The 15,400-nt window shown below is 42.1% G+C and overlaps 1 protein-coding gene across 6 annotated transcripts in view; it reads right to left on the bottom strand.

Moving 5' to 3' along the window:
• Positions 1–15,400, bottom strand: part of VTI1A (vesicle transport through interaction with t-SNAREs 1A) — a 368,766-nt gene that overhangs the window by 109,876 nt on the left and 243,490 nt on the right. Inside the window, exon 9 of one of the 6 annotated variants that reach the window (XM_034663288.1) lies at positions 15–4,540. The exons of the other annotated variants lie outside the window; for them this stretch is intronic. Within the exon in view, the coding sequence (XP_034519179.1) occupies positions 4,537–4,540 (4 nt within the window). The 3' untranslated portion in view covers positions 15–4,536. Of the gene's footprint in view, positions 1–14; positions 4,541–15,400 lie in introns of those variants that run through there. 6 annotated transcript variants of the gene reach the window in all.

Raw genomic sequence — 15,400 nt, 5'->3', positions numbered from 1 at the left:
CTCGTGAGTCTCTAGTCCGCTTTGGTTAGATGAAAGGAGGCATCTCAGTTAAAGATCTGAGCCATATCTGGCTTTAACAGTGCCTGACGGAAGTACAGCTTCCCTGAAGATGGGGCAACAGGATATAGGCTTATAAAGTGTTACCATCTTGTGGGAAACACTGCACACCAGGGTGACTGACTCTCATTCAGGAAATGGAAGTTTCTTGGTTTGCGTGTGTGCACCGAAGCCTTAGATTTTGGTGTGGGAAGGGAGCAAGAAAGGCTGCAGGAAACACAATGATGCATGAATTCATATTCAGTTAAAGGATTATGTGAACAGAGGGAAATATTCTTGAAGGGTGTGTCATACATCGTATTTTCCTAAAATTGGCCACAACAGTGTTTCCCATCGCACTGGTTTTCTACAACCTTGCCATCCCCGCATCAAGAGACAGAGTCTATGTGTCACCCCACTGAAACTTGGTGGGCCCTTGTGACTGTCTTAATGAATAGAATGCTGCACGGGTGACGCCGTGTGACTTTCTAGGCTGGGTTAGAAAGGGCCATGCAGCTTCTGCCAGTCTTGCTCTTGGAACTCATCTTTGGGGCCCTGCTCAGTTGAGCCTGAGGCCACCATGCTGTAAGGAAGCCCAAACTAGCTCACGCAGAGAGACTGTGGCAAGGCTTTGAGACAGTGAAGAGGGAAAGGGCAAGATGCCCAGCCAGTCTGTAGCTGCTCCAGGATCTTGTCTCTTCCCTACCGTTTTAGCTCCAGGCTCTGTCTGAAGACAATCTCACAAGAGACCCAGAGTCACAGGACACCCAACCAAGCTGCTCCCCACTTCCGGACCCACAGAAACTATGAGTGATAATGACTGTTGTTTTAAGCCACCACATTTTGGGGTGATTAGTTACAGAGCAGTAGATAACTGGGAGAGGAGGGAAGGACACCTGAATGCAGAAGGCATATTTGAAGCCAAGTCTTTCAAACCATGACCTCTAGACATGCTGATAAAAGTGATGGAGAAAGTTTCCCTGTATATCAACAAGTAAGGTCCCAATTCAGTCACGATTCAGAGCTCCTCTGCGGGGGGTCAATGTCCCCACAGTGGAAGCTCTAGATATTCCATACAGTGGAAGGACACAAGGGGTGTGAAGAAGCTTGCCTTGAACCTCCATTTACACAGCAAGCATGGTCCTCCTACGCTGACTATATTTGCTTGGGGTGGTCCTGATAGTGGTGGGCAGGGAAGGGACAGCCTCTCTAAGGCACCCACTGGTACAACCACTGATTTCTGCCTTGCCTCTCGTGCGGGAATAAAATTGGACAGTTTGTAGTTTCTGAGCACAAGATACTATTTTAACGCCTCCATGTCCCTGTTTTCTCTTGTTTACCTAACTCATGCTTAGTCTTCAGAACTCAGGCCAGGCATCACCAACTCCAGGAAGTACATGAGGGCTAAGAACTCCTGTGTATATCTATTGTATGATTGCATCTATCACATTAAATAGATTAATTATCTATTAGATAGAGTAAATAGATTAATTGCTTATTAATCAACTAATAGATACCTAGTATCCATCACATTAAAACTTATGATAAAATTCTTGTTCAGGAGTGTTTTCTCACTAGATTGAATATATGGAGAAAGGGATACAAATTATTTACATTTGCATCTCTACCATCTACGGCCTGCCTTGTCACAGCAGCTGGCGCTCAGTAATGCTTGTGGAAATGAACAGGTAAAGATAAGTCGGCTTCAAAGGACCCATTTGGTGACAATGTCTCCATGCATTTCAAACATCCTGTGCTTTCCCCTGATCTCATTTGGAAATCTCTCTCTGTCTGGTCAATTCCCAGCAGAACACTTCATCAGCATTTCGTTCATGGCACTTTCCCTCATCTCCGACCCTTGTCCTCCAAACCTTCTTTCTATCTTGGGCCCATCTCTTTACCTTGGACCATACTTACGTGTATTCCTACTAGGTCCGCTTTCTAGATGGTCCACTCCATGGTGGCAGGTGCCCATCCTGAGCACCAAGAAAAGCACTTCACATGCCCGGGGTGGGTTTGGTAAAGCACTGTGTCCCCCCTGTCTCAGTACAATTTTGCAGAGTCACGACTGCCTCTGACGCCTCTTCCCTGGGGTTAGCAACTCTGGCTCCAATGAATCTGGAAATGTACTAGTCTTAGATATGTGCAACAGGTGATGTCAAGATGCACCCAAATGATTTAAGGACAACCTGCCAAAGTCCTCAGAAGCTTACTGTGCCCTTGAAGCAGGCCATCCTCGGGAGCAGTTGCTTTTCATCCACCCAGCAGGTGTATGTCATCACATAAATATCTTAAAATGTCTTCCAGCCAGGAACAAATATCTGGCAGGGAAAAGGAAGCACACAGGCTCACTGACTGGGGGTCTATATGGAGAGCATGGATGCCTTTTTTCAAGCATACAAAAAATGATATTCTTATTAACCACATAATTCCACACCTATTTATTGTTTCCTTGTCCATTTACCTGCCCTGTCCCTCCTCCCCCCAAGTAAGAAGCTTCCAAAAGAAACTAGTCTCAATTTTTAAACTTCATTTATGAAGGTTTTAACAAAGAGGATTCCTCAAACCTGGCACCACAAAATCATGCCCCCCCCATAAAACTGTGATTTTAATAACAATCATAATAATAGATAGGCAAGCTTGGCTTACTTGGGATTATCTCTCCTACCTCCTGCCTTTTTCTTTTTTAGTGTTTAAATTAGTCATTAGTATTATCTTCCTTATTTTTTTTGCTGGGAGATTCAGGAGATATTAAAATTCAGTAATTTGTGGTATTTTATTTTTGTAAGATTAGGGAGAACTTAAATAATATGGCACAATTTGTTCTTGAATTTTCTTGAGCCTACCCCATTACTACAAGCCAAATTAGCAGGTATCATTGGACCCAAATATTTAAAAAATTATTATAAGAAAACATAAGCCTGTGGTTTAACCCTGACTTCAAAGTTACGGGAACAGCTTAAAAGGGGAAATATCTGGGCTCAAATGTGGGTAAGTTTTGGTTTTAATTTTATGCACATTACTTATAACTCCCGGAGCCAAAAATAATTCTAAGAACCATGAACACAATGCATATCATGTGAGATTGAGAAGGTTGGCTCATAATTATTTCAAGATGAATTGTGTAGACCACTATAATTTTTTACTCACATGAAGGATATCCACTAATAGAATGGTAGATTTTGTTAGATAAGTGTTTTCTGAACTCACTGTTTTCTAGACACTCAGATACCATTTTCCTGACTTTACCACACCTGAGCACCACCTGAACTAGTATTTATTTAACTGTTTTCTTTATCTCAACTTTAAATTGGCCTTTTAAAGAAACAAATATCACCTCATCTGAAGCAATAACAGCAGTAAAACCATGGGTCTGATGGCTTCTTAAATTTGTTCTTTTCGGAAAAAAACTGGGTTAAAGTAAAAGCTGCCTCTCTCAGAAGAGGCCTAGGTGATTGATCTTTTCATCTGATAAACATTTATTAAGCACCTACTATGTGCCAAGCTTTCTTGCAGATGCTGGGTTTGCAGCAGCAAGCAGAACTAGGCTCTGCTCTCGTGGGGCTTATATGCCACATGGAGTGATGGCAATAAACCAACAAGTATGTGACAGGATTCCAGGTCTATATGCTATGTGCTCTGAAGAAAGATGAAGCGGGGGAAAGGCAGAGTGGCGTGGGGGTATTTGAGCAGAAATCCAACACAGCCTGGGAAACAGTGGTCTAGTAAGCAGAGGTAAAAGTCTACAGAGTTCATGATATTACCCATCACCATTTCTACTCTTCTTATAAAACTGAGCTATGCCTCAAGACTAAATTTTCATGTATTTATCTTCCTTACACCGCTTTTTCCAGTAGCAGAGATTACTGTGTCTCATAGGCTGAGAGTTTTCACTGGGGAATGCCTTTCTGGGACAGACTGTCCTGGCTGGGGTTACAGGGGGTAGATTCAGAACACCAGAGGGGCCCAGGGGGGTGGGGAGAGAATGGAAGGAAAGGGCTGGGCACAAAGACCTGGACAGCACCAAAGACCTCTTTGTCCATTTTGCTATTTTGCCTGTGGTCTTAGGGTAGCAATCTCCATGTGCCTTAAGGACATTATTTCATACGCCAGCCTCGGCACACGTATGTGGGTAGTTCAGGCCCACTGGGGCACTTTCCCCCCAGTCTAAGGTGAGAGGAGCAGGTAAACATGAGTCTTCCATATTTTCTTAACACTCTGATTCTCAAGTTATTGACTGAGAACATCAGTGATAATCTACATGGAACATATGAGTAGAAGCACAGTCTGATTTTGAAACAGACATTTTAGTTTGACCACATACATTACTTATGTTCCTTGGAGGCTGACTGCATGATGAGAACCCAGCTGGTATCAGGTTCCTGGCAAGGAGAGCTGAGCTCTTAATGCTGAAGGACAGGAGTAGCTGCAGTCCTGGCTGAGACTTGATAGCTGTGTGACTTTGAGCAAGTTACTGAACTTTGCTAAGCCTCAGTTTTCTCATCTGTAAAAGAAAATAATAATGCCTCCCTTATAGGTTTGCTCTGAGGGTTAAATGAAATGAAATTACGTAATGATTATGTAGCACTTAGCATATAAGTGCTCTTAAAATACATGGCAGTTAAGATGACAACAGCAATCAGGACGATAATGATTAAGAAATCATACGCAAGGTGCTTTGGTTTGGAAATAGAGAGAAAAGGCTCTGGCCTCTAGATTCCTAAGAGGCTCCGGTAATAACAGATGGTTTTGTAGGTGAGGACTAGTACTCTGCTGGGCCCGTGAGTGCAGCACAGTGGTCAGACAGAGATGGGCGCGAGGGAGGGAGCAGTCATCCATGTGGACCATGGCCCAGCCTCCAGTCTAAGGGGTTCAGAACAGGATGGGCAGTGGAGGCCACTCAAGGCAGTCTCAGGTAGACATGGAAACAGGAGAAGGAGCTCCCTAGAGCTAGGACTGGGGTCCTGGATCAGGAATAGGAGACAGAAGGTCAATGGAATGTGTCCCTTGCATCTGGGGCCAGTTTTAGACGGCCTCCTCATGGTAGCTGCAGCACTTGCTCCACTGAATTTTAAAGGTGCTCAACACGTCCTTGAATTTAAAAACAGTAGGAGGGCACATCCTGATGCTCTGAATCCATTCGGTCTTCACACAGCGCGATGACATGTTATGTCATCAAAATCCCTTGAACCTGTACCAGCCTCCATCGGCAACAGAGGCAAATCAGCTCGTGTCCGGGGGAGGGCACGGTGGAAGTGAAACACAAGTGGAAATTCAAGGCCGGCAAGGCAGTCCTGAGTGAGGTTTTCCCTGACAGGTCCCGTGTTGTGCCGAGCACAGATTCCTTGGGAAGGGAAAAGCCTTTCTACTCAGTTTCACACCACCCCTCCCTCCACATTTATTCTTTCCCCTTTCTTCCCCTCTGGGTTATGTACTTCACTGGGTTTATGTCACTGATCTACATCCATGTGTTTGTGATAGAATGTTTCATATAATATAGCTAGATCATATCACTTCAGCCACGGGTCGTTATGCAGTCCTACTGTGCGTCCAGTCTTTCTTCATTAAGAAGATGAGCATTCCCGGGAAGACTCAATTTTTGTACTCCACAGTCATGAGCTTTGGCCAAGAATACATGTGAGGCCTCCAATTTGCTTCTATACTGATCCAGTGAGAGGAGAAATGCAAGAATAAACTTCCAGTAACTGACTGGCCAGCTCACTATCATGTGACACCCACAACTTTCTGGCTGGTGAGGGAGGGTGAGAGAGGACGGAGCTCAGGCACCATGTACCTGAAGGAGGTGGAACAGCGTATGGGGCGTGAACAGAAAACAGAACCAGGAGATGTAGGTTCCATGACTAATTTGGTCCCTCGTCCAAACACTGAAGGGGCTTCAGATTTCTTCTTTGAATGGCTGAGAGGATTGAGTGAGCAATGTTTGTAAGTGATTTCTGCTTTCCTACGTGTCAGTTGTTTTCAGCTGAAGACTGGATAAAGAACTGGCTAGGATAAAGAGGGACAAGGATTAAAACAGAGAACCACACAGAGGCAACTGGATTATAGGGTGGGCTGAGATGATGCCTGCTCTCAAGCTGTAGCTTCATTCTGTTTGGAGACCTCATCTTCTGTTGCTGTCCCAGCGGACAGTCTATGAGCTGCAGATGACTCAACAGTCATCACTTTGTTGGCTTATTTTCCATGTTGTCCCGCCCCCCCATCCTTCCCCCTAGGATTCAAGGTGGTTTACATGAACACACACCAGTGGTGTGTGGAAGGTCACTGGGCGTGGGCTTGGCCAGCTCTGGTTCTACTCACTCACCATATGACTGGAGATCGACCAAGAGGCTCACCGAGTCTGAGGACAGTGCACATGCGAGTGATTAACCAATGAGAATTTGCTATGCAAATGTCAGGGGTGATTTTATTAGCAGTAGCAATGCTTTTCGTTTAATAGGCCAAATAAAACATGGTGAAAAACACAACTATGAAAAAAATGCACGAAGTTTGACCTACACTGACATGAATCCCAAACCTTAACAGCAGAAAGTTTTTCTCATAGTAAGTAAAGCCATGGTCTGGCCCTAAAAAACAGTACATTTGTTAACCTGAAAATGCTCTAAATGACTCCTTGGTAAGGGCTATTCCGCACAATCTGATGATTTGGGATTTCATCAAATTAATGTCACTAGATATGCCTTATAATTAGGATAAAATATTTGAAAAGTTTTAAAAATGAGGCTATTCATTAACTCATTGATTTTCCTACAGATTGGGAGCCTGAATTTAAATGATACCCAAAAATATAACTAGGTGTGCTCAAAGAGAGAACTGGTTGTGAGTCCCTAAACGGAATGCAGGAGTTTAAAATGCTATTACTATTCAGATTCTCTGAAACTGCCCATTAAATGAAAACCTAATAATTGGCCCTACTGAATTGTGACATTTTGTAACCTGTTCAGAAATGCAGAAAATTGTGGAAGAAAAATTCTTTTGAGGTAGAATTTGATTTGCAATATCATACTATTCCAAAAGCCAAGGTCCCCATGCTCATACACATAAAAGAACAACAATGCAGACCGACTAACAAAGCTGAGGAAGACTCTGGAAATCAGAGTGAAGGCCTGTGGCTCAGGACTCTTGTAGGCGAGTAGGCAAGTTATGTTACTGATCTGAGAAAAAATCAACAGGCAACAGCATGAGCTCAGCGTAAATCTCAATATGGAACCAACCTCTCTTTGGGCATTGCTTAAAGATGTAATCAAGATAGGTCATTTTTGTATAAGCCATCTTTTTGGCTTTTATATAAGCCATCAGAATTTTTTTTTTTAAGATTTTATTTATTTATGTGACAGAGATAGAGACAGCCAGCGAGAGAGGGAACACAAGCAGGGGGAGTGGGAGAAGAAGAAGCAGGCTCCTAGCCGAGGAGCCTGATGTGGGACTCGATCCCGGAACGCCGGGATCACGCCCTGAGCCCAAGGCAGACGCGTAACGACTGCGCTACCCAGGCGCCCCAGCCATCAGAATTTTTAAACTTACTCTGCAGTATCACTAAATAAATAAAATGTAAAGACTAACTGGGGAGAATAAATGGTTTCAAATCAGAAGCTTAAAAATTCTCATGGGCCAATGACTAACAAGCACCTTCGAGGTGCAGGGAACTGTGTCCAATGCTTTTGAGAGTCAAACACAAGAGACATATTCCTTGCTCTCCGGAGCTTACCACGTAGTAGGGTGGATGAGACAGACACTGACATCAATAAGATTCAGGCATGCTGGATGCACCAACAGGAGCAGGACAATCAAGGCAACATGGAGCCCCTCTTGTTGGAGGGATCCAGAGAATGTGGTCTCCTTTCTTGGAGGACAGAGCATGAAGACATGACTCTGAAAGGCAGGTAGGGTTTAGGGGTGATGGAAGGTAAATGTCCAGGCAGGAGGAACGGCATGAGCAAGGTAGTGGCTTGAAACATGTCTGGGAAGTAGGGGGCAGTTCAGTCTGGCTGGAATGCAGGTGAGAAGAGGGCCGTGTGGCTGGGAAGAACACAGACGGAAAACAGAGGTCTGTCCAAGGGACCGAGGGGACACTTCTGTCTGAAGACAGGCACTGTTAGGGGCACTGGAAACTAGCGCATCTGTAAACTCTTTATCTATGAAACTATCGGGCTCTAACTTTTTTGTCCCTTTATCGAGGTATCTGTCAGCAAAGCAAGCAGATGCTGACAGAAGAGGAGGCCCTCCAAAGGAACCAATTACTGGGAAGAATCAGTAATTAAAGGGAATGAAGACAGAATATTCAGGAATTTTAAAGGAGGAAGGTGAGTGAAGTAAAGGAGAAAATGTGTGGGAGAGAAGGTGGTCTAATCAGGAACGCGATGGAGGTGAGGAAGGGGATGAACAGAGGTCCCTCTCATCACCTCCCCACCCCAGGCTAATCCCTAAGAAAACTTACTATAGAAATCTGAGAGCCAGCAAGCCGGTGGTTTAGAAAGCCACTGGCAACCATGGAAACAGGACAAACTTGCTAGCTGTGGATTTCCACCCATACACGAGGAATTGTTCTCTGCGTTCCTATGAGAAGAACTGTAAGAAACATCCTTTTAGGAAAATAATTAATGTCAAGGGGAAATGGTCACAGCAAATGACTAAGTGGAAAAGCCTACAAAATAGATATGTGGACAGCAAGATTTTTGGTACAGGAATGATAAGTAGCATTTATTGGTGTATTTGGCCATCAGAAACTAGATCACTGAATGGTGGAAATATTTGAAAAATGCCATGTCATCAGAAATATTTATTCTTACTTGGAATACTCAGTGACTCTTTCTGTTGAAAGTAATGCGTAATGCTTCTATTTGTATGCAGAACACCTCCTTTTAGAAATATCTCTAATAAGAACAACAACTAACACAAAGGATCTTGGGGATGAGGTAGCTGGCACGGCAAGAAACATTACAGGTGAGGGTTTCCACTTTTCCCACTTCTAGGAAAACAGTCCCCTATGTAAGGAACACACAGGGCCATACTCGAAGAACACACATACTCCCAAGCTTACATTTGCTCTCATTATCAATGCAGCTTGTTTACACAGACTTGTGACTTCACTTATCTAAATATACCCATGTATAAACTACGAATATTCCATAACAGTGCCCGGTGAAAGCCCAGTCTTTTTTCGAAACACAAATGTTTCTGGGTTATCGTGCATTTCAACAAACGCATACTAATCCACATACCCGACATACACTACGGACTTATTCTGTTTTGTATACAAGATTATATATTTCGTAAATCTAAGACAGTGGAGGGATGGGTCCATTGATAGGAGAGAGAAGGCATGAGTCTTCATGTTTAACTTCTTGAATGTTATCAAGATAGAAGTGTCTAACAGAAAAGAAAGAAACAAATTCTTTCTTTGGGGTGAAAAGGTTGACTATAGACTTAATAAAATGCTATGAGGATGGCAGCCTAATTTTGGTTTGATGCTTTATAGCTGGAGGTAGGAAAAAGCCCTACAAGGCAATTTCATGAACCAAAGAGACTTTTACAGCTTATAGGTGAAACTCAAATAAATAATTCTGGCAGATTCTATATTCTTTATGTTAAAACACATCACCTGCCAAATTAGAGCAGTGACTTTAAAATTTTTATTCACAGCAACAGTAAATCACTGGCAGGTTTCTAAAACTTAAAATACCAAAGAAATATTTAATTGTTTCTATGTAAAACATGCATAGAAAAAAGGCGGGAAGAATATGTATGAAAGTGTTGACAACGGTCAACCGATGATGAGATTACAGGGAATTTTATTTTTTTCTCTACACCTTTCTAAAGTTTCCAGATCGTCAACAATAAATATGCAATTCATTTTTTAAGAATTTAAACATTGTGAATAGTTCAACAAACTCACCTTTTTTTAGGTATAAGAAAACTATGTAAAATACGACAAAAATGAAATAGTCTGAAGCCTATCGTAAGCAAGCAGGAACAACCTGACAAACGGCCTTGTGGACCTGAAGAAAGCTTCTAGCACTTTCAAGCAATGTGGGGCTGCCGATCTGTTTCTGGGGTGGAAATACATGAAGCACATGAAGGATGGGGCAGTGGGGGCTGGTGTCAAGAGCCCACGTTTCCGCAGTGCATGGATGAGGTGTGGCTCCTACACGGCCCTACACGGCGTGTAGGCAGCTGTTCCAGAGATGCTGCTGGGGGAAAGCTTCCAACCACAATCTTTTCCTGGCGACCCATATAGGTGGAGGTAACAGCTTTGTCTCTCTCGTACTTAATGTACAGATTGTTTCCTTTGGATTTAGTCTACACAGCAAAACACCGAAAGTACAAAGCCCAAGGTAGGGGAGACTACGAGCTCTTCCACCATCTGAAACAGGCACGGACGGCATAGGCACACCAGTTATTTAATTAGCACACATTGATTAATTTAACCTCATGTAACCACTGTCTTCTGCTACCGCTAATTTTGTTTTTGAAGTTAAATGAAATAAAGTAGCTGAAGAGTAATTAAATGTGTCCAGTCCCTTCATCCCTATGGCTATGATGACTGGGTAGCCCTCCACCGCTGAGGTTTTCTGAGAGGATGGTGGAAAAGCTTTGACAACTCAAAGGCATATTCTCAGGAGGTGGTGACTTCACATTAAAAACCCTCATATGAATGGGCCTGTTAGCAGCACTTTCCCTAACTAACTAATTTGCTCTGGAAAGAAATGCTGGGCTCTGTTTGTTACAACCTGTCTAATAGGAAAGGTAGTAGGTAGAGGACTGAGGTATGGATGCAGGTTAGCAGTGGTTTGAAACTTAAAAGAAACAAAGACACAAAAACTGAGAGAACTTTCTTCAGACAAACTACAGACGTACTCAACAGATGACCAGATTAACGTGGGGCTGCTCCAGAGGAAGCCCTGCCCGCTTGGTCTCTTCCTCCTCCTTGGCAACCTTTAGGTGGGTGGACCAAATTTTAGGGTTCCTTGACACACTTTTTGGGGATCACTCATTCACAGCATCCCTGGGGGTGGGGTCTGCGGTGACTGCACAAATGGCTTATTCCATACAGACGTGGATCCCCTTTCGCAGCTCTCTTTGACCACAAAGGCTAGAAAAGTAAGAACTGTATGTTTGAGAATCTCTTGCAGCCAGGTTCCAGATGTGGCTCAGGTTTTGTGAGGCAGGTGCTGGTGCAGAATTTGGAAAGTAGATGTAAGCAATATGAGGCAGCTGTATGGAAGGAGACAGGCACCTCTGGTGAGTGAGACAGTGTGTGTGTGTGTTCTGTGTGCACGCGCATGTGCACGCGCATGCATGCACACAGGGGCGAGGATTTCTTGGGGACAGCTTTGGCAGAGACTACGGAGTCTAGTTCCTGCATTGTAGATGCCATGTGGTGTATGTAGGGCTGCCACAGTGAGCTGGGCTGGCGGCTGGGTTCACTCTTCTGCGGCTGCTGTGTAGCATCCAAAAAGCTTTGCTGGTTTTCCCAAAGAGACTATAAGCTACTCTGTAAACCTCTTTCTGCTTAAATCAGCTGGACAATTCTATCCTCCTGAATCTAAGAATCTTAACCAATACAGCATCTAAAAATAGACCCCAATTATCTCACCATCTCATATGGGGCGTCTTCAGCATTACCCCTTGTTTGTATCCCTACTGAAACTAACACTAATTTTATTTTCATTTTTTAAAAAGATTTACTTATTTATTTGAGACAGAGAGAGAGGAAGAGAGAGAAAGAGATGGATCACGGCCAGGAAGGGCAGAGGGGGAGAGAGAATCTCCAGCAGACTCCCTGCTGAATGCAGACCCCCGACACGGGGCTTGATCCCACGACTCTGAGATCATGACCTGAACTGAAATCAAGAGTCAGATGCTTAACTGACTGAGCCGCCCAGGTGTCCCCTAACCAACTTTTATCATGTAGACACTGAATAAATATTGGTTATATCCCATCTCTGTAGGTACAGCACTATGCTGGACTAACTGTAACATCCTTCGGCTCCTTATTAGACAGTAAGACAAAGTTGAAATAATATATGTAAGAGACACCTCAGTGATCAAGGAGTTGAACCACTGTAATTGTTAAGTATGTTCACGTCTCTGGGCAAAGAAAGCGAGGCATTAGAAACAACGGTCTTGATTTCCTATCATGTGGATGGGAAGACAGAAAAAAGCCAAAAGCTATCTTTTAAGATATAATAGAGAAAACAGGAATAGAATATTATTATGATAATTAACAATGAATCTGAATTTGATCACTAAAGAATGATGTGTTTAAATTAATTAAAATAAGAAAAAAGGAAAAGAAGAACTGGGCCCTTTATCTTTAAAAAATATATTGTCATACATATATATATATGTATATGTATATATATGTATTTGTATATATATGTATTTGATTACTGACAGCACAACTAGTGTCTTCACTGAGAAAAAACTATTTGAAAGGATTTCTCTTTCCCTCGGTTCATACACAACCTTTATTTCATTTTCTATAAGTGGTTAGACAAAGGTCAAATGATAACTTTAAATATTTAAACTGGTCAATGACAGTCAAGCAGTCGGATATTTCTCTAGTTTATTGTTAAATATGGATTGCCTTAGAGGTAACCTCAGGTACATTGCAAGGCTTCCTAATGAGTTATTAGTTATGAAACTATGAAGTAATTGTGAATTTTAAATAAGACTGAAGAATAGACTGGGGTACAACAAATTAAAGGCACCATAATTATGCAATATCATGAGATGTATTAGATACTCACACTGTGCATATATCAAAAAATACATTAATAAACTGAACATATTAATAAAAAGCTAAGTCTGGCCCTTCAAGACCTCAACACTAATTGGAAAGGATTTTGACAGAACATCTTGAATAACTTTCATTATCAATTTTGGCAAGCTACTTTTCAGCTACCTAAATAATGATTATTTCTACACTCCACAGTGCATCTATTAAAATCTAAGATCTGAAAAATATCATTAGTGAGGATGAGTGAAGTAGCAAATGTTCAAATGCCACAACCTGAATTTGAATTTATTAGTGTGATGTAAATGAACGTGTTTCATATCATTTTCCTGTATTTTAATTTTACAGTGTCCACTTCAAGTCTATCATACATTTGCAATTATATATTGTACATTAATTACATATTATGCACTAGATTGAAAATTTTGGCAATCTTTTTAAGATCATGCATTCTTTTTAAAATATATATATATTTTTAAAGATTTTATTTATTTCTTTGAAAGAGAGAGAATGAGAGAGAGAGAGCATGAGAGGGGGATGGGGAGAAGGTCAGAGGGAGAAGCAGACTTCCTGCTGAGCAGGGAGCCCAATGCGGACTCGCGACCCTGGGACTCCAGGACCATGACCTGAGCCGAAGGCAGTCACTTAACCAACTGAGCCACCCAGGTGCCCAATGCATTCTGCTCACTTTAAAAATCCTCCCAAAGTGTGATGATTTAATTTTTTTTTAAAGATTTTATTTATTTATTTATTTATTTATTTATTTATTTATTTATCAGAGAGAGAGAGAGAGAGAGCGCACAAGCAGGAGAGTGGCAGGCAGAGGGAGAAGCAGGCTCCCCGCTGAGCAAGGAGCTGGATGTGGGACTTGATCTCAGGACCCTGGGATCATGACCTGAGGAGAAGGCAGACCCTTAACCAACTAAGCTACCCAGGCATCCCTAACGGATTTAATTCTTAAAAACAACATTTCATAGCAAGGACAGATTAGCCTCACAATGAAAACAAGCACATTAGTGGCAGATATTGGTGAAAAAGTTACAAAAGGTAAATTTTACCTATAATAGCTTACTGCTGCAACCAAGACACAGATTAATCCCTTTTCTGTTGTTGGAAACAAAGTTATTGACCCCCCCAAAATATATATATATCAATAAATATATATATATATATCAGATCATTATTTCATTATTTAGTTTAAAATGAAAAAGTTCTTGGGGCGCGTGGGTGGCTCAGTTGTTAAGCGTCTGCCTTCGGCTCAGGTCATGATCCCAGAGTCCTGGGATCGAGCCCTGCATCGGGCTCCCTGCTCTGCTGGGAGCCTGCTTCTTCCTCTCCCACTCCCCCCTGCTTGTGTTCCCTCTCTCACTGGCTGTCTCTCTCTGTCAAATAAATAAATAAAATCTTTAAAAAAAATAAAAATAAATAAAATGAAAAAGTTCTAGGGGTGCCTGGCTGGCTCAGTCAGTAGAGCATGTGATTCATGATCTTGGGGTTGTGAGTTCAAGTCCTACATTGGGTGTAGAGCTTACTTACAAAAATTTATAAAAATTAAATTTATAAAAATCAAAAAGGGTCTAACCAGAAAGGAAGTCCAATTAGTTAATATCAGAGTAGAAATTACCTGTTATAGGAATAAGGTTAAAAAACAAAGGCAGCCGTGTGACACATTAATGCCTCTAACTGTTCTTGATTTTAATATTAGATTTGGTTCCACTAAAGATCCCCCCTTGAGGTGAAATGTCTGCTCTGTGTATCTTTTTCATAGATGGCCATAGGCACCCTGTTTGTTGAAGGATATTATTTTGTGAATACCTCGGCTTTACCTTTCACTAAAATGGGAGCCTTCCTTGCCCAATAAATACAGGCCTTGCCCTGGCTCATGAAGTTAGATATTAGAAAAAGAAGGAAGAGACTGTAGCCCGAGTTGACTCCTGCACCCCCACCCAATTCCCCTAGACAAGGAGGTCTTTACTTCCTGGTTCTTCTAGTTGGGGTCTTGACTCATGGACTTCTTATGCTCTTTCCCTTTTTTCACTGGAACGAAAACACTCACACAGCATACGCATGATCACAATGCAACAGTATAAATTTAGTTTATGAATGACGTCCTTCACTTATTGCCCCTTCCTCTCACACAGCGATATTTGTAACTCACTAGCTACAGGACTTCCAAAGCTGAGTGATTTGTAATGTAATACTTCTTGAATCTCCAGAGTAATTTCAGCATTAGTTACAAATAAAAGTTGGCTCTCTGCATCTCTTAACCTTGGGAACATGAACCTTTAAGACTTGGAGATCAAATACCAACATTCCCCTAGGACTGCTGTGCACATCTGCATTTCTGGACATAGGGCTTTGTTTGTTCCCAATCAAGTATAATCTCACTTCATAACTTCTAACTTTTGGCTCGGTGCTACCTAGATTTCCAGGCAAGCAAAGAAATGAAGCCTGAGGATTTTGTGCTTAGAGGTTTGGAAATCTGGCAAATGCTACATTAAAATGCAAGTATTTGATCCTGAACCTCAACATAGTGAAATGCACTTAAAATATAAAGAAACCAAAGTGAGGCTTTATACATTCCAAATCTGCACCTGTATTTTGATG

This window comes from Ailuropoda melanoleuca, chromosome 6 (assembly GCF_002007445.2).
Source record: "Ailuropoda melanoleuca isolate Jingjing chromosome 6, ASM200744v2, whole genome shotgun sequence".
Lineage (NCBI taxonomy): Eukaryota > Metazoa > Chordata > Mammalia > Carnivora > Ursidae > Ailuropoda > Ailuropoda melanoleuca.
The sequence above is the reverse complement of the archived record's forward strand: the minus strand, read 5'-3'. Positions and strand labels throughout refer to the sequence as shown.